We start from the raw sequence: 19,135 nt of genomic DNA on the forward strand, positions 1-19,135 counted from the left end.
TTTAACTATAAAAATGATTATTTTGTACAGTCAGTGTTTATGTAGATGTACCTAGAAGTTTACTGTTTTATTATCCTTGAAAGTAGCTACGTATAGCATTATAGGTTGACAGCTATTTTCTTATATTGAATAATGTGCTACTGGCCTCTTCCATTGCTGCTTCTGAAATGGCAGTTGTCAGCCTGATCAGTATTTGTAGCTAATCTGCCTTCTTTTTCAAGTCATGTTTAAGATCTTTATCTTTGGTGTTTTACAGTCAAATGTGGCCATACTACAATATGTTTAGCTGTATATTTCTTTTCATTGCCCTGTTGGGATTCATTGAGCTTCCTGAATCTGAGAATTTGGTACTTTTCATGAATTCTAAAAAATTCTCAGCTACTATCTTTTTGAATATTGTATCTCCCTCATTCTCTCTATTCTCTCCTTCAGGAAGTCAAATTAGACTTCCGCTTTACCAATCTCACTGTCCTCTCCATATCTGTTAATCCCTGTTTCGTATTTTCCATCTCTCTGTCTCTAGGTGTTGAATTCTGGATAATTTCTTTAAATCTATTTGATTAATTCTGTCTTCATTCTATCTCTAACCTATTTTGCCCATCTATTAAGTTGTTAATTATAGTTATTATATTTTTTTACTTTCAGAAGAATTGTTTGATTCTTTCTTAAACATTCCTGTTCGTTTGAGATAGTTCATTATTTCTTCTTTTTCTCTTCTTTAAACATACTACAAGTACTTATTTTACATTCTGTATGTGGTAATTTCAATATTTTCTTTTTTGTAGGTCCAAATTTGTTGCTTGTTTTTGCTGAAACAAGTTTACAATGACTAGTTTTCTAATGTGGTCAGTAGTTTTTTAAGTTGACATTCCTCTGAACTTTGTTTTGGGGAATTTTTTTAAACTAAAAGTATAGTCCTACAGAGAAGATTTTTTTTCTCCCTGCAGCACCAATTTGTTTCTTTAGACACTACAAACCACAGACCACTTCAAAATCCGTTTTCACCCTAGATTCCCTGCCTCTCTCTTTTCTACTCAATGCTTCACACACTCGCAAAATGTGGATTTCAGCCCTAAATACGTGACTGTTGCCTGTGATGAGGCATTTCCACGGAGACTTTTCTTCTTTTATATCTCTTCTTGAATAATGAAGGAGGGTAAATGTAGGTGTTTTCCTAGTTTATTTCTTGAGGACAGTGCCCTTTGAGGCCTTACAAGTCCTCCTGCTCATCCAGCTTAGTCCCTGTTATGGACTGAATTTTGTCTCCCCCGAATTCATCAAGGTATAACCTCAGTGTGCCTGTACTTGGAGATAGGGTCTTTAAGGAGCTAATTAAGGTTAAATGAGGTTATAGGGCATGAGGTCTAATAGGACTGGTGTCTTCATAGGAAAAGGGACCCCAAAGCCACCTTTCCACACACAGAGGAAAAGTCCTGAGGACTCAGCAGAAAGGCAGCCATCTGCAAGCCAGAAAGAGGGGCCTCATAGGAACCACATTTTTCAGCACCATGGCCTTAAATTTCCTGCCAACAGATCTGTAAGAAAATTAATTTTTATTTAAGCCACCGAGTCTGTGGTATTTTGTTATGGCAGGTGGAGAAGACTGAGAGAGTCCCTCACTTTGATTCCTGTCCCTCACACAGGTATGGCTCCTAACAAATGGGGCCTTCCTAGGCTGCAGGGATGGGGTTGCCTTTAGGGCAGTTATCCAGAGCTAAATTGCCCTATAGAATTTCACTGTCTCCTGAGCTGCCTTTGGTTGTTTGCATTAATCTGCCGTAAATCGAGCCAAGAATAACAAAGTTTAAATTTTTTTTCTAGCATTGCTGGTGTTCAGTAGCTGGCCAGACTTCTCTCTACAGAAATGGCGTGTTAGACAAGTGTATGGTGATTTTATCTTACTAAAATTTCTCCAAAACAGAACATGGCCATATTCTAGTGTAAAAGATACTTTTTTACTTTTCTTTGACTATTATACGAAATCTTTGATATTAGATTATTTCCTATTATTCATGAACTAATATGATTGTCTCTACTGTTTCTATTGGATTGGTCTTTTATTGTTTGTGAGCTAATGAAGGCAAATAAGAGTTTAGTAGTGTTCTAAACCTGTGCAACTCTTACCTGAATACTTAATTTTGGAATTTTTAATCTTTAGGATATTATGGTTTGTGAAAATGTCTCAGGCTATTATTAGGGGCCTGTAAAAAGAGGGGGCTTGATCTGTGCTATTAAACCCAAAGTGCCATGAAAATCTGGAGGAGTCACAGATGCCTCCAAGTTACAGTGAATTCTCTTCTTTGCTCTTGTAATACATAAACTTTCTATCTGAACATTTCCATGTACTGTTTGAACAGTTTTCTACTGTGCAAGTGTCTAGAGATATTGGGTTTTTTGGTTGCTGTTGCAAATGAGAAGGTAGAGGGTTTTTTTGCTTTGGAATTTAGCATAATGTCTGCTTCTCCTGAAATTGTACCCTGGAGACTTTGGGGTAGTAATTCTATATCTCAGGATGAAAAATACCAGAAAAATATTTTTAACATTAATTCAGTCAAAATATTTGAAGTTTCCATTACAGATGACATATGTTCTAAGTAGCTTGTTTTTAATCTTTCAGAAAGGTTTTATAATTACTTTATAATTTTCAACTCCAGTAAAATGTTAATGCTTTATTGACTTGATGCAATTCAAGGTCATACTAGGAATAGAGAATGGAAATCTTAGCTGCCTGCTCTTCCTCATTCTTTTTTTTTTTTTTTGAGATGGAGTTTTGCTCTTGTTGCCCAGGCTAGAGTGCAATGGCGCCATCTATGCTCACTGTAGTCTCCACCTCCTGGGTTTAAGTGATTCTCCTGCCTCAAGTTGCTAGGATTACAAGCGCCTGCCACCATGCCCAACTAATTTTTGTATTTTTAGTAGAGACAGGGTTTCACCATGTTGGCCAGCCTGGTTTCGAACACCTGACCTCAGGTGATCCACCTGCCTCAGCCTCCCAAAGTGCTGGGATTACAGGCATGAACCACCACTCTCAGTCCTCTGCTCATTTTTTAATCTTAACTGTTACAAACATTGCTTTCTTGTAACTGGCCTGGCAACAATAGCAAAACAGCATTTTCTCTGATATTTTCATATTTATGTTCCGTAAACAAGAGAAAACAAGCTTAGATTTTCAGATGTGATACACTTCAGAGCAGGAAGTTAATACATACAGTAACACACGATCCTCACAAAAATTTAAGGTTCAAGTTATCTCTGAAGAAATAGTCAAAATTAAGGTAACTAAATACAATACTCATATTTGTCTAACAACTTAGAGTCTACTTTTTAAGTAGCTTGTATGTAGTTTAATCTTATTTCATCATTATTACCAAGAAATACCCATTATATTTTTTTTTTTTTTTGAGACGGAGTTTTGCTCTTGTTACCCAGGCTGGAGTGCAATGGCGCGATCTCGGCTCACCGCAACCTCTGCCTCCTGGATTCAGGCAATTCTCCTGCCTCAGCCTCCTGAGTAGCTGGGATTACAGGCATGCGCCACCATGCCCAGCTAATTTTTTGTATTTTTTTTTAGTAGAGACGGGGTTTCACCATGTTGACCAGAATGGTCTCGATATGTTGACCTCGTGATCCACCCACCTCAGCCTGCCAACGTGCTGGGAATACAGGCTTGAGCCACTGCGCCCGGCCCCATTATATTCTTTTAAAGAAAGAGCAAAACAGTACAGAAATGCAAGGATTATAGTGTTTTGCCCGCCTGATGTTGAGCTAGCAATGACATCAAATAGGCTAAACAGTGCTTTCATGGTTTTTTAAAAATTCCGTGATATGAAAATCCATTGTACAGATGGATCCAAATATGTTTCTTTATATTTACGTAGCTTTCTAAAATGATAGTCTCATGTACTACAAACATTAATAGTCAGTACATGAAATTCTGCTCTAAAATATTCTGAATCATTAAAAGTATTTACTGTTGTTTCACCACTTGCTTTGTGGTCAGGCTTTGCCATAGGATAGAATATAACATGAGATGATAGATATGTTAATTACCCTGATTGGCTCATTCCACAATGTATACATGTATTAATGCATCACATTGTACCTAATAAATATATACAGTTATTTGTCAATTTAAAAAAGCCAAGCACAGTGGCTCACACCTGTAATCCCAGCATTTTGGGAGACTGGGGCAGGAGGATCACTTGAGGCCAGGAATTCAAGACCAGCCTGAGAAACATGGTGAGACTTCATCTCTACAAAAAAAAAAATAGGAAAAAAGAAAAAAATATATGACTGTGTGTAAGATTAAGATAGGTAAGTGCCATTCTGGGAAGAGGCCAGTATGTGATTCAAGGACATTTAGAGCAGACAACACCAGGCTCAAGTGGTGCAGCATTTACTGATAGCAAGAGAGGAGAGAGCGTGTGCACAGTATTCAGCGCTTTGCATCAGTCACCATGGCCAGCAGATCCACTCTGCAGCCAATGTGGTCAGTACTGTATTTTTTTTAAACTTGAAATGAATGAGGATATGTGCATTCCATCATTCCTTGGAGCAATTGTTTTCCCCTTTTAACTTTATAAAAGTTTGGTTGAGACCTGGCAAGCATTAAAAGTTAGCCTCCATTGCAAATATCACCATTTATGAGTGTGAAGTTTTACCATAGTTAGTAGTCAATGTGTGAGGTTATCTGTGTTGTGCTGAAAATTTTCTGTACATAGACCTGATTTTTGACTTTTGTGAAATTGTTTATATTGCTAACATTACAATTCAGAGAAAATATTCTGTAAATGTTGATTTCATATAATAGTTTCCCTGAAAATAGAATTTGTAGAGAATTTGAAAAAAAAAGCCACAAGTTATTCACTTTTTAAAAAACTTCATGTCATCTGAATACTTAAGCTGCTTTTTTGGGAAAGTGTCTTGAAAGAAAATTGTTATTAAAATGACAGTAAGATCATTGTCACAAAAGAAAAATCTCTGGTCAGTTGTGTATTAAATAGATTTGTTTTTAACAATTATATACAACAAATTATTTAAATGGAAAACACTAATATTAAATTTTATTAAAAATTTTGACACCAAAAAATCTGTCCTTCACTTAGAATATAAAATTTAGAGCTAAACACCTGCAGGAGTCACTGTGATAACATGTTTCCCCCCCAAACAGTTTTATGTAGGTGGGTGCATACCATCTACAGACAAAGATATGTAGGAGATAATAAATATAAGTTACATGCTGCATAAAAATACCAAAATATAGGAAAAGCGTATGTGTTGCTTGATGACTAGCAGTGCTTTTGAGAATTGTATTTTTTTCTCACTTTCTTCATGTCATAAACATACAGATTGTTTCATTATGTAAGTAACGTGGGGTTTAATTAGCAATAAAAGTAAAGTGAAAAATCCCTTTATATTTGCGCTATGTCAAAGAATAGAATGGTACACAAATCAGTAAGTTACAACTTGTATAACCAAAAACAAATCAAGAAATGGAACATTCCTAATAATGTTTTTATATGGATTTTGAAAAATTTGGCCGGGTGCCATGGCTCATGCCTGTAATCCCAGCACTTTGGGAGGCCGAGGTGGGTGGATCATTTGAGGTCGGGAGTTCCAGCCCAGCCAACATGGTGAAACTCTGTCTCTACTAAAAATACAAAAAGAGTTAGCCAGGCACGGTGGTGCGTGCCTGTAGTCCCAACTACTTAGGAGGCTGAGGCAGAAGAATCGCTTGAACCTGGGAGGTGAAAGTTGCAGTGAGCTGAGATCACGCCATTACACTCCAGCCTGGCTGATAGAGCGAGACTCTATCTCCAAAAAAAAAAAAAAAAAAAAAGAAAGAAAGAAAAAGAACTCTTGGTTTACAGGCATAAAAATATAGCAATTGATGGAAAATAGAAATCTAAGAGCTAGTTGTATTTTTTTTCCCACCTAGCATGGAAGCCAGAGTAGAATTTAGTAAACATATGAGCACTGTTCTTGTGTCAGAATTATATTCCAAAAGGCAGATAGAAATAGCACTCTTTTTTTTTTTTTATTGCATTTTAGGTTTTGGGGTACATGTGAAGAACATGCAAGATACTTGCATAGGTACACTCGTGGCAGTGTGATTTGCTGCCTTCCTCCTCTTCACCTATATCTGGCATTTCTCCCCATGCTCTCTCTCCCCAACTCCCCACCCCCCGCTGTCCCTCCCTTATTTCCCCCAACAGACCCCCATGTGTAGTGCTCCCCTCCCTGTGTCCATGTGTTTTCATTGTTCAATACCCCCCCATGAGTGAGAACATGCGGTAAGAAATAGCACTCTTAAAGGAATTTATAATTGTGCATGTGTAATAATGAAGTAGAAAACCAAGACTATAACATTACATAATACCACATCAAAGACATTGATGTGCTAAGCAGGCAGCATATGACTAACGTAAGTGAGTCCCAGGTTGGAACTATCTTTGTGAATTGTGATCAGGGAATCATTCATAATAAAGATACAATTTGAATGCAGTAGGATTTGCATTATGAAAAGGATGGCAGAATCTTTCCAGCTCAGTTTAGTTCAGTAAGCACCTGTGTTCCAGGTCCTACGGCTAAGAAGCTGACTAAAGCTTGGTTTCTGCCCTTGCTTATCAAAAATACCGGTGGACACACTTTTGGGAAATTCAGACAATAATCCATAGACTTCTTGGATGTTGAAACAGCAGTGGATGAGACTGGAAATGGAAGCCAGGCATGTGGCTCACACCTGTAATCCCAGCACTTTGGGAGGCTGAGGCGGGCAGATCACGAGATCAGAGGTTCAAGAGCAGCCTGACCAATTTGGTGAAACCCAGTGTCTACTAAAAATACAAAAATGAGCCGGGCGTGGTGCTGCGGGCCTGTAATCCCAGCTACTCGGGAGGCTGAGGCAGAAGAATCGCTTGAACCCGGGAGGCAGAGGTTGCAGTGAGCCAAGAGCACGCAATTGCACTCCAGCCTGGGTGACAGAGCGAGACTCCATCACCGGAAATGAGAAAGTGCATGGGGTTGAGAGAAGACTTGCATTTTGGTGATGCCTCCGTAACTAAATTTGTACGGAGATTTTTCCTTCAGTGGTTTTCACATCATTTCCAACGTTAATAATTTGTGCTTATCCTGTAGGTAATGGGACTCTTACTGTAAGTGGCATGATGAAAGTGTTACAGGAAGGTTACTCTGTGGACTCAGATGTATGACTTATAGATCGAGGAAATTATTAGCCTGCATAGAGTTTTTTTTACAGTGTAGCTGAAAATAGCAATTCCTAGTCTAGACAGGGCAGGGATAGAGATGAAGATCTTAATTTGGAATTTAAGATTATGGGAATTTTTAACATCCATATATAGGTATGTCTAAGGACTGTTACTTGTGACAATTACTGGCATGACTTCAGATTTAGATCATCTCTGTTTCTCTTTATGTAAAATCATAATTCTTAGCCCAAAGTGACGGAATTTTTGCTTTGGAGAACACCGTCACTGTAAGTAGAAAATCAAGAAAGTTATTAAGCTGTCTTTGAGTTTTAGATAAGTACTTTGTTTCTTATAATCAGTGTGAAAATACCTCAGGTTTTATTAAGCAGCTACCTCTGTTTAAGGATTTCCCATTTCCTTTCCCAGAAGACTAAATTATTCAAGGGCAAAGAATGTGTTTTATGCCCTTTTATATCTCATGCGTAGGACATATGCAAGGAAGTTCATGGGGGCTAAGCTGTGAGGATGCAAAGGCATCGTGGGGGCTTGTGAGGAAGGAGGTAAAGGGGTGAGGGACGAAAGACTACACACTGGGTACAGTGTACACTGCTCAGGTGACGGGTACACCAAAATCTCAGAAACCACCATGAGAGAGTTTCTCCATGCAGCCAATTCCCCAAAAACTATTGAAATAAAGAGAGAAAAAAAGGGCAGTTTTTGCTATGTTACAAAGCTGACCATGAGTTTGGTTAAGGAAGATCTGAGTTATCCTCGCTATTTACATTGCATTTGTGTTTTACAGTACTTGAATATGAGGACATTACATAAAGAGTAGATGAATGTGTTTCACTGTTTTGAATCAGAACTGTCAGGCTTCTCAATAGTCTATCATCATCTGGTTTATAATATTTGCCATTTCTCTCTGGAAAGGCTTTTAAGCTTTTAAAGTAAGCCATATACTGCAAAAGTAGAAACTTGAAATTTTACCTTTTTGGGAAAAATTACCCCTATTAACAGTATTTTTCCCTAAAATCTCATTTAGGTCATTTGTTTGGAACTTGGAATGCATCTCCCAATAGAAACAATGAAGTGCATGGTGATTAGGCTTTTAGCTGGTGCACAGAGACAGTATAATGCCTCAAAATACCATAATACCATTAGTGAGATCATAAGCTAGTAAGCAGCTACTGTGTTTGATGATTCCGACAGGCCCTGGTGTGTGTTGCTCCCCTTTGTCCATGTGTTCTCTTCGCTCAACTTCCACTTCTAAGTGAGAACATATGGTGTTTGGTTTTCTGTGCCTGTGTTAGTTTGCTGAGAATGATGGCTTTTGGGTTTATTTTTACTTACGTCATGCCAAACCATACAATGTTATGAAAATTACTGTGATTATTGATCAAACACATAGGCCATTGGAGGAAAAATAAAATAAATTCTCAATGTTTACAGAAGAATACAGGAAACTGCTTTTCTTAAAATGTGTTCACATGGTCTTTCATTTCTAAAGAAACTGGTGTTGGCCAGGCACGGTGGCCCATACCTGTATACCTGCACCTTGGGAGGCCAAGGCAGAAGGATTGTTTGAGCTCAGGAGTTCCAGACCAGCCTGAGCAACACAGTGAGACCTTGTCTCTAGAAAAAAATTAAAAAATTATCCCAGTATGGTGGTGCATGCCTGTAGTCCTAGCTACTTGGGAGATTGAGGTGGGAGGATTGCTTGAGCCCCGGAGTTTGAGGCTACAGTGAGCCATGATTATGCCATTGCACTGCAGCCTGAGTGACAGAGCAAGACCCTGTCTTAAAAAAGGAAGCTGGTGTTAATCTCCCCTTCATGTAACCCACTGCACAGATGTGTGTAGCTCCAAGTGCACACAGCCTTCCGTCTCTCGGCCTAATGTAACAGGACAGTGGAGCTGGCGGAATTACAGGCAATTTCAACGAGGGGGAATAGGTAGGAAGGAAACAGCTGGAAATCCCTGGAGTAACCTTACTCGTCTGATCAAAAGTACACGTCACACTGGCAGAACTCTTGTTCGTGTTTGAAACCAAAGGTTGGTAAACTTTTTCTGTAAAGGACCAGATAGTAAATAGTTTTAACTTTTGGGCCATAGGGTATGTATCATAACTGCTCAGCTCTACTTCTGAAGCACAAAAGCATCATAGATAACAAGAAAAAAATGAATTGTGGCTGCCTTCCCATCAAACGGTACATACAAAAGCTGGGGTGGCTCACGGTTTGCCAACCCTTGATCTGGAATACACCTGAATGTGGTGCATAGCCTTCATTACATTTTTGTAAAATTGTCTCAATTTGAAGCTGGAGGTCCTTTCTTCCCCTCTGAGATTCCTTCTTCCACTCTCCCCCCTCCCCCACATTTTCTATCTGCAGCTTTATTCTGGTGGCGACCCAAAAGGTCAAGGCTTGGCTCCATCCCGCAGCACAGCAGGATATTGGCACAGACTCAACCCTCCCAGGTTCTCAGAATGGAGCTCATACAAAGCTGAGCCTCTTGATGATATTGATGACCTCACAGAGCTCAGTGCTTAGTATATTTTGTTTTTTGAGATAGGGCCTTGTTCTGTCATCCAGGATAGAGTGCAGTGGCACAATCTCAGCTCACTACAACCTCTAGCTCCCTGGACCAAGTGATCCATCCATCCCAGCATCTGAAGTAGCTGGGACCACAGGCACAAGTCACCAAGTCTGGCTAAATTTTCTATTTTTTGTAAAGATGGGGTTTCACCATGTTGCCCAGGCTGGTCTTAAACTGGGCTCAAGGAATCTTCCTCTCTCGGCCTCTCAAAGTGCTGGGATTACAGGGATGAACCACCATGCTTGGCCAAGTAATTAGTTTTTAATGGAAAATCAGTCTGTATCTTTTAAGATCTTTGGAAAGATATCCATTCTTCTTCCCTCACGGCAGCTAGCACAATGTCCTACACCCAATAAGTATTTGTTGATGTTAGTTTGAGGTCATGGCAACTGTGACTTTATCCCTTTGTACATTAGTTTGGTGAAGACCTGGCTTTCTAGTTCCAGAAGCAGAACTGAAGCAAATTCCTTTTCTTTTGGGAAAACAGACCTTTTGCAAAGAGACACAGACTCTCACAAGAAAACAAACCTGTCTTCCTGAGACTCATAGGGGAATGATTGGGGAGGTGTTGGAATCCTTGGGGGAAATTATGGGTTATGGTTTCTTTCTGCTCTAGATAAGGGTTTGGCGCAGGCAGATCCTGGAAAAAGTGGAGTCCTTTATTGCCCAATGGGAGATGGCATTTCCAGGAGCAGTCCTGGCTGGTGCAATGGTGGCTGCTTGTACAGCTTCTTTCGGCTCTTATAGGGAGATAGCCAGGGCAGCTCTCTAAAGAAAACAGCTTGGTGGAATCCTTATCCTTATCAACATGGCTAGATCACAGGGGCTGGTGGCCTTATCATATCAGGGCAACCAGTGATTTCACCATGTCACCAACTACTCCTTTAGAAACCACCACATTGTGACATTTCAAGCATAACACTAGTGCCCAAATCCATTCTGCCATATTATAACTCAGCTGCATCAGCAAGATTATTGCTAAAGGCCCAGAGTCTCAAATACTTTATGAGACAGCCTGAAGATGTAAGAAAGTAAGTCTAATTTCACCATAGCATTTACTTGGCTGTGTGTACGTGCACACGCCAGGTCCCGGGAACGAGGAAATTTCCCCCAAAAAGCTCTAACCAATTCACTTTAGTAATTTCTTGTTTGTTTCACTCTGATACTGAGTTTTCTTCTCATTCAAACATTCATTTATTCATTGAAATACTAAAAACTATTAGTCGAGTGTCCTCTATGTATCTATCCATTGCCCTAGGTACTGTGGATACCACTGTAAATAAAACATGTAAAACACTTGCTTTCATGAAGTTTATATGCAAGCCTGACAAAGAAATATGCAAGTGAAATATGCAAATGTCAGATGTTGCTAAGTGCAATGGAGATCAATGAAGTAGGGAAGGTGGTGAGATAGCTGCAGAGATGTAGACTGGTTGGGTGGGGGGTGCTGTGAGCAGCGGGACTCAATTCCTCCCAACCTGGCCCCTGTCACTCGTTCAGACTAGTGCATCCCTCCAGAGAGCCACCCTCGATCATCCTGGGCCTTCACAGAGGCTACCCTCCTGCCCTTGTCCCTACTCACTTAGGCGACCCCTCCTCACACCGCAGGGCTCAGCACACTGGCCTCCAGAAAGCCCCACTTCTTCCCTCACCAGCGCTGACCTGAGGCCCACGCCACTCTTCTCTGGCCCCCATTTCACCTGGTGCTTCTCACGCTGCAGGAGCTTCATGGCTGGGGGGCCTTCCTGAAGAGGCTGTGGGCTCATGGAGGGTGGGGTATGTCTGTTTCCTCTGTGTCCATTACAAAATCTCAACCACATGAGGAAGGAAAAACCCTACAAGGAAAGGAAAATATTCTCTCCCTTCTCAATGGTTGAGATCAACCATTGAGAGATGAAAGAAAAGGAATTGAATATGTTGCATGTAGACATTAGGAGATCTTCAAAATCCAAAAGCTATTTCAGATTTTGAAATTACAAATGATTGAAAACCACCATGGCACGTTAAACCTATGTAACAAACCTGCACAATCTACACATGTACCCCAGAACTTAAGAGTACAATAAATATAGAAAAAGAAACTACAAATGAAAATGCTGTTGAAGCGTTGTACCAGTTTAAATAGCTAGGAAACGAAATATCAATCTCTATAATCCATCTAGACAAAAGCACTTACTTTTTAAAAGAGGAAGATGTTTTGGGGACCAAAAGAGAGAAAACCTCTGTGAAAGATCCCCAGCCATGATTGGCCCCTGCTTTGCTCTGAGCTCATGAAAAGCCTTTGTGATGTCATAACAGACAGGCCTATATAAGGCCCTGGCTGGGTCATGGTTTTTGGTCTGAGAAATCCCTGGAAGCTTTTTTGGTGACCTGTGGACTCAGACCAGCTTAGCGATTACGAGTTGTTTGGCGGGGTGGGGGGAGTTTTTGTGGGAGGGGCGTTGTTGTGTGTTTTAGTTAGTATAGTTAATATAGTTGGTACTGTTTCTTAGCATTTTAGTGTTCTTTGGGATAGTTAGTATTGTTAATATTTTAGCGTAGTCCATAGAGTTAGAGTAGTTACTTGTATATAGTTAGTGTAGACAAAGTAGGCACCATGAGGCAGGGCTTGGCCTCCACCCCACCTGCCCTGCGGCCACCTTATTATCAAATACTAAACTTTATAGGCCGTGGTGCCTTTGGGGAGGTCACGCTGGCCCGCCACTTAATGACTGGCACCCGGGTGGCGGTGAAAACAATCGACAGAACCGGCTTCCTCTCTAGCCACAGAGAGATGACTGTTTTACAGTCGGTGAGCCACCGAAACATCATTAAGTTATATCATATTATTAACAGCAAAGAGGCGTGCCATTTCGTTCTAGAATACGCCGCAGGAGGAAGCCTGTCTAACTGGATTGAACGAAATATCGTGGAGGAGGAGGAGGCCCGAGGCATGTTCCAACAAATGCTGTCCGCCGTGAGGTACCTCCACCGCCGCAGCATCGCTCACCGAGACCTAAAACCAGACAACATGCTGTTAGATGTTAAGGGAAACATAAAAATTGCTGATTTTGGATCGGCCACGAGTTACCATGAGGGGCAGAGGCTGACAATAGCTCATGGGACCCTGGCCTACATGGCCCCAGAACTCTTCGGGGCCCAGGGCTATGAATGCCCCGCCCTGGACATATGGAGCCTAGGCGTCACGCTGTTCCAGATGGTGTCCAACAACCTGCCCTTCTTCGCAGTGAGTCGTACGCAACTGAAACGCCTAATTCTATCTGGCCAGTATGCTAGCCCGCACTATTTTTCTGAAAACCTTAAAAGACTAATTAAAAACCTTTTAACGCCTGATCCTAATGAGCGGCCGACAGCAGACAAAGTCATGGGGGATTCATGGGTGAACAACGGCCTTCACAGGAAGTCAGACCCCCAGCATGCCCCCACGGCCTCCCTGACCATCGAGCGCACTTGTGGAGATTTAGAAAACTTGGCACGGCAAGCCCTCCAGTGTGACCGTGTGGCCTCCTCCATTGTAAGCGCCATAGGCGGTGGTGATGCTTTAGAAACCTTGGCAGAGCAAGCCCCCCAGCGTGACCTCGTGTCTGCAGCCTCCACCAAGTGCTCCACCGGCAGTGAAAATTTAGAAACTTTGGCTCAACCAGCCCTCCCGCATAACCTCACGGCCGCCTCCACCCAGATCACCACCCAGAGCACCGTGGCTCAACAACCAGGACACGAAGGCAGCGTCCTCCAAGCTGGGCAGCCCGAGGCTGTGTTGACCCAGCCAACAAGAGGCTGGAGCTGCCGCAGGGCTGCCCGAAGGTGCATTGCCATAATAAGGAGATGCTGCTGCTGCCTGTGCCCATCCAAGAGGCAGAGTAAGAGGGCCCACCCAAGAGAAAAAGTAAGTAGGTGGGCGGTGAAGCCGCACTTCTTGCATTTTACTATATTTATTCTGTCTTTATTAGTATTGTTTTAATTGGCAAATCATGCTTGTACATTCATGGGGTGCAGTGTGAGGATTAGATAGATGTGTGCACCGTGGAATGAGGAAATCCCACTACTCAGCATCTCCACCACCTCAGAGAGACCAATTCCATGTGATGCCCCGCAAGTGTTGATCTAAACAAGTTGACCCCATTGAAGTAGCCAGTAGATGGATGGTGATCCGGGGCCGGAGAGTGGCAGAGGGAGGGAATGGGGGGGTATTGGTTAAAGGACCAAAGTCTAGACAGGAGGAAGAGGTTTTGACTCCAGTGCACAGCAGGGTGACCAGAGTCAATAAGAACGCATTGCATTTTGCAAAACATGTTCATGTCAAATGTCTCCGCATTTAGATTGGAGAGGACGAAGGCCCGGAGGTCCAGGAACATTGAAACCTGAGATGCCCAGGAGCAACGTTGGAGCCTGCAGCACTTTATATAAAAAAAAATAAAAATAAATTTGTCATTCTGATAAATGACCATTTCTTGCTTCTTGCAAATTTTGTAGTAGCATTGGAAAGACACTCTGCTGCTTTCTGCCCTCCCTGCACAGGACCGGGGCTAGAGAAGGGCAAGGCTGGAGGCAAAGGAAAAGGCAGATTTACTAGCACCTGCCTTAATTTAAAGAAAAGCAGGGTTTATGAAAGGATGGAGGAGGACGTGGAAGAGAGCAAGAAAAAGATATAGCTAAACCAGAGTCTAAAACCTGGTCCAGACTGGAGAGAGTTCAATGTGCAGTGTGGAAAAAGAAAGGACATTGAAAGCATGCATGCCCCAAAAGAATGGTCTATAAAGATCACGCGGTTTACCCCCATGCAATACCTAATGGTGGGATATGATCCAAACTGGTGGGTCACTGTCTTACACTACTACTATTGTGGCTGTAAGAGTATCAGGTAAAAACGAACAAAAACCCTTATGCCAATCAAAATATGTCACTGGAAGACAAGAGGTGCAGCAGAAGTTCTTATATCTTCCCAGCTGCCCTGTTCCTTTGTTGGGGAGGAATCTGCTCCAAAAACTACAAGTACACATTTCTTTTTTCTTTTTTTTTGAGAAGGAGTTTCGGTCTTGTTACCCAGGCTGGAGTGCAATGGCACGATCTCGGCTCACCGTTAACTTCTGCCTCCTGGGTTCAGGCAATTCTCCTGCCTCAGCCTCCCGAGTAGCTGGGATTACAGGCACGCGCCACCATGTCCGTTAATTTTCACCATGCCCAGCTAATTTTTTGTTTTTGTTTTTTTTTTTTTTTGAGACGGAGTTTCGCTCTTGTTACCCAGGCTGGAGTGCAATGGCGCGATCTCGGCTCACTGCAACCTCCGCCCCCTGGGTTCAGGCAATTTTCCTGCCTCAGCCTCCTGAGTAGCTGGGATTACAGGCACACGCCACCGTGCCCAGCTAATTTTTTGTAATTTTAAGTAGAGACGGGGTTTCACCATGTTGACCAGGTTGGTCTCGATCTGCCGACCTCGTGATCCACCCGCCTCGGCCTCCCAAAGTGCTGGGATTACAGGCTTGAGCCACCGCGCCCGGCCAATTTTTGGTTTTTTAGTAGAGACGGGGTTTCATCATGTTGACCAGGATGGTCTCGATCTCTTCGATCTCTTGACCTCGTGATCCACCCGCCTCGGCCTCCCAAAGTGCTGGGATTACAGGCGTGAGCCACCGTGCCCAGCCTGTGGTTTGCATTTTTAAAGCTCCCTGGGCTGCCCAGAGGAAAGGCTGTAGGGGGCGGGCATGAAACAGGTAGGCAGGTTTCCGAGGCTGCTTCCGACTTGGTGCGGGGTCGTCTGGCAGCGGCTACGAGGGGGAACCAAGGGAGTACTTACCACTAGGGGGAGGGCCTTGGCCAATACCTCTGCTCAGTGGGGAGCCAGGCCCTGCCCCAGGTGGTACCTCCTATCTTGCCCAAAGTGAGGGGCTTGTAAGGAACTTTCTCTCCGTCATCCGCAGGGTGGAGCGGAGCTCTCTGGGGTCTGGAGTCCGGGAAGAGTCGAAGGCTTGTGAGCGGCCCAGGCGCGGGCGCCTGCGGCGGGAGGGCGGGACCAGGAGGTTGGCATCGCAGGACCTGTGCGCACCGAAGCACAGCAAGTAAGTCTCAGCCAAGACTGCCCGGCTACCACCAGCTCCTGCGGAGCGTGCACACCTGGGCGTGCACGTGCATCTGGGAACTGCCAAGCCGTGCCACATTTTCTCTCCTTCTGGCCTGGCCTTCAGAGTTTGACCCGCAGCGGCTGAGCGCAGGGCCTCCTCTACTGAAGGCAGCTCCCAGGGCTTCAGAAACTTGCAGTCAGTGGTGGGAGAGCCGGAACAGACCTGCGCAATAAGAACCAGATGATGATGTTGCTGTAGTAGAGTTTGCAGAGTGCAGAGAAGTGAGCAAACGGTGACAGCAGAGAGGAATCCAGAAGGCTTCCAGGAGGAGGCACCATTTGTGATTTGGGGTTGTAGCAGGAGGAGAAAGTTGACAGGTGAATAAGGGGAGGGCATGCCTGCCAGGCAAACCGTCTGTGATGGGGAAATGTCCAGTCTGCACCATGACTCCACTGTTCACTTTCCTGACTAAGTAGGAACCACTGGACTCCTCTCTTGTCCTGGGCCTTTTTGTGTAGTCCATCCTTTATTTTATTTTATTATTATTTTTTGAAATGGAGTCCCGCTCTGTTGCCCAGGCTGGAGTGCAGTGGTGTGATCACAGCTCACTGCAACCTCTGCCTCCCCGGTTCAAGCGATTCTCCTGCCTCAGCCTCCTGAGTAGCTGGGATTGTAGGAATGCGCCACCACCCCTGGTAATCTTTTTTTTTTTTTTTGAGACGGAGTCTTGCTCTGTCCCCAGGCTGGAGCACAGTGGCGTAATCTGGGTTTACTGCAACCTCTGCCTCCCGGGTTCAAGCAATTCTTCTGCCTCAGCCTCCCGAGTAGCTGGGACTACAGGCCTGTGCCACCACGCCCGGCTAATTTTTGTATTTTTAGTAGAGACGGGGTTCCATGTTGGCTAGGGTGGTCTCGAACATCTGACTCAGGTGATCCGCCCACCTCGGCCTCCCACAGTGCTGGGATTGCAGGCATGAGCCCTCGTACCCAACCCACCTGTTTATGTTTAGCTCATTTTCTCCCCGCCGTCCATCCCCCTCCATACCCCCACTCTGCCTTTGCTGGAGCCCTAAATCACCACCCTGGCCTTCCATCCTCTCAAGGCATCTGCCCCACCACTGCCAGGGTGCTCTCTTCCTTGCTCCCTCTCTGTAACCCCTGCCCACCCTGTACCTCTCAGCCACAGCACCTGCTCCAGCCCTGGTTTCCTCACAGCTGCTTGGTTTTAGGGCTAACAGGATTCACTGCATGTGATTACTTGCTCTTGCCACAGGAGACGCAGCATGAAGGGAGGCCCTGGGGGTGCGGGCAGAGGTTTCAGGGGAGCTTTGTCTCCATGTCTGCAGTGTCCAGCATGGTGTCAGGTTTAATATATGACACTAGACTGAATGAGCAGAGGGTGGCATGCAGCAGGAGGCTTGAGGATAGGGGTGGGTGAGAGCTGCAGAAGCAGGCAGGTGTTAGACTACACAGAGCCTTACATGCCAACCTATGCAGCTTGGCATTCATCCTCAGAGCAGTGGGAGCCAGAGAGGGCTGGAGACCTGGGAGAGTGGCCTGGTAAGATGTCTGGTGAAGGGCCAGGGGGCTAATGTGGAGGCTGTCACAGTGGTCGCAGTGAGCTGCGACAGTGGCAGGTGGGGTGGACAGGAAAACAGAGAAGTGGTTCTCAACTGGGGGCAATTTTGCCACCACCCCCCAAGCATTGAACATTGCCTGGAGACACACCAGTGTCACAACTTGGGGAGTGCTACTGGCATTGAGTGGGTAGAGGCCAGGGATGTTGCTCAATATCCTCGGGACAGCCCGAATAACAAGGAGTGATCTGGCCTTAAGTGTCAACAGTGCTGACAGTGAGAAACCTTGCCCTGGGGAAAACCCAGAGAATCACCTGCAGGGTGTGGGGAAATGGAGCGTATCTCAGCCTGAACTCTTGGAGCCACGCTGAGGCTTGGCTCTGCCGTATTTTAGCCATGTAAGAACCCTGGGTGAGTGTCACTCAACCTCTCTGCACATGGTTTCCTCCTTTTTTTTTTTTTTGAGATGGAGTTTCCCTCTTGTTGCCCAAGCTAGAAAGCAATGGCATGATCTCGGCTCATTGCAACCTCCACCGCCTCCCCCGGCCCCCCCCCCACCCTGTGTTCAAGCAATTCTCCTGCCTCAGCCTCTTGAATAGCTGGGATTACAAGCATCAGCCACCACACCCGGGTATGTTTTTGTTTTAGTAGAGACGAGGTTTCTCCATGTTGGTCAGGCTGGTCTCAAACTCCCAACCTCAGGTGATCCTGCTGCTTCGACCTTCCAAAATGCTGGGATTATAGGCATGTGCTACCATGACCAGCTAATTTTTGTATTTTTACTAGAGATGGGAGTTCACCATATTGCTCAGGCTGGTCTTGAACTCCTGACCACAGGTCATCTGCCTGCCTCAGCCTCCCAAAGTGCTGGGATTACAGGCATGAGTTGCCGTGCTCAGCTGCATCCTGGGTTCTTTGCTGTTCCTTGCCCACACCCAGCTTACCCTGCCTCAGGGCCTTTGCCCTCACTGTTCCCTCTGCCTTGGAGGCCCTGCCTCTGGGAGTCTATGTGACTCACTACCTCACCTCCTGAGGTCTCTGCTCAGCGGTCACCTTCTAAAGGGGTATTTCTTTTTAATTTTTTAAATTTTTATTTTTTATTTTTTGGCAGAAATGTGTGCAACTAAAGGAGTATTTCTAAACCACACAATGTTTAAAAAAAAAAAAAAAAAAAGGCAATGGGTGCTCTGGCTCACTCTGGCAACCAATCCCAGCACCTAGGGAGGCCAAGGTGGGTGGATCACTTGAGCCCAGGAGTTCAAGACCAGCCTGGGCAATATAGCAAGGCCCTGTCTCAAACAAAAATCAAACATAAAATATTCCTTAAGTATTGCTTGAATGAATGGTATGAGTGAAAAACTACCAGGAGTCAGAGAAGTAGGAAGGAAATGAAGAGAAGATAGGATAGTAGACAACAGTGCAGGGGCTGAGTGGACCATGGGAGAGGCTGGGGTCCTGGCCTGGCCTGGGCATGAAGCCTCAATCATCTGCCCTCCCCAGGCCCTTCTACCCAGGCCTGCTCTGTTTTACCAGCTCCTAGACATGGCTCCTCTAGCCCAGGCAGATGGCCAGGCCTGAACAGAGTGTCCTTACCCTTCTGATAAGCTGCTTCCTTTCAGGGCCACAAAGGGCAGAATGTGTCCTGCTGCTCAGGAAGTGCCCAAGAGCCTGGACAGGCCCCTGGAGTGGGTAAGGGG

The 19,135-nt window shown here is 44.4% G+C and overlaps 2 protein-coding genes across 4 annotated transcripts in view; both read left to right on the forward strand.

The window, feature by feature from the left end:
- Window positions 1-19,135, forward strand: part of BLOC1S5 (biogenesis of lysosomal organelles complex 1 subunit 5) — a 170,552-nt gene that overhangs the window by 59,223 nt on the left and 92,194 nt on the right. Inside the window, exon 4 of one of the 3 annotated variants that reach the window (XM_008993996.5) lies at window positions 12,664-12,799. The exons of the other annotated variants lie outside the window; for them this stretch is intronic. Within the exon in view, the coding sequence (XP_008992244.3) occupies window positions 12,664-12,691 (28 nt within the window). The 3' untranslated portion in view covers window positions 12,692-12,799. Of the gene's footprint in view, window positions 1-12,663; window positions 12,800-19,135 lie in introns of those variants that run through there. 3 annotated transcript variants of the gene reach the window in all.
- LOC144576544 (sperm motility kinase-like) lies at window positions 12,139-14,246 on the forward strand. Its single transcript, XM_078368413.1, has 2 exons — window positions 12,139-13,688; window positions 14,122-14,246. Exons 1-2 carry the CDS (start codon window positions 12,399-12,401, stop codon window positions 14,158-14,160), a joined length of 1,329 nt encoding a protein of 442 aa, XP_078224539.1. The 5' UTR covers window positions 12,139-12,398; the 3' UTR covers window positions 14,161-14,246.

The sequence above is a fragment of the Callithrix jacchus genome, chromosome 4, assembly GCF_049354715.1.
Source record: "Callithrix jacchus isolate 240 chromosome 4, calJac240_pri, whole genome shotgun sequence".
Taxonomy (NCBI): Eukaryota; Metazoa; Chordata; class Mammalia; order Primates; family Cebidae; genus Callithrix; species Callithrix jacchus.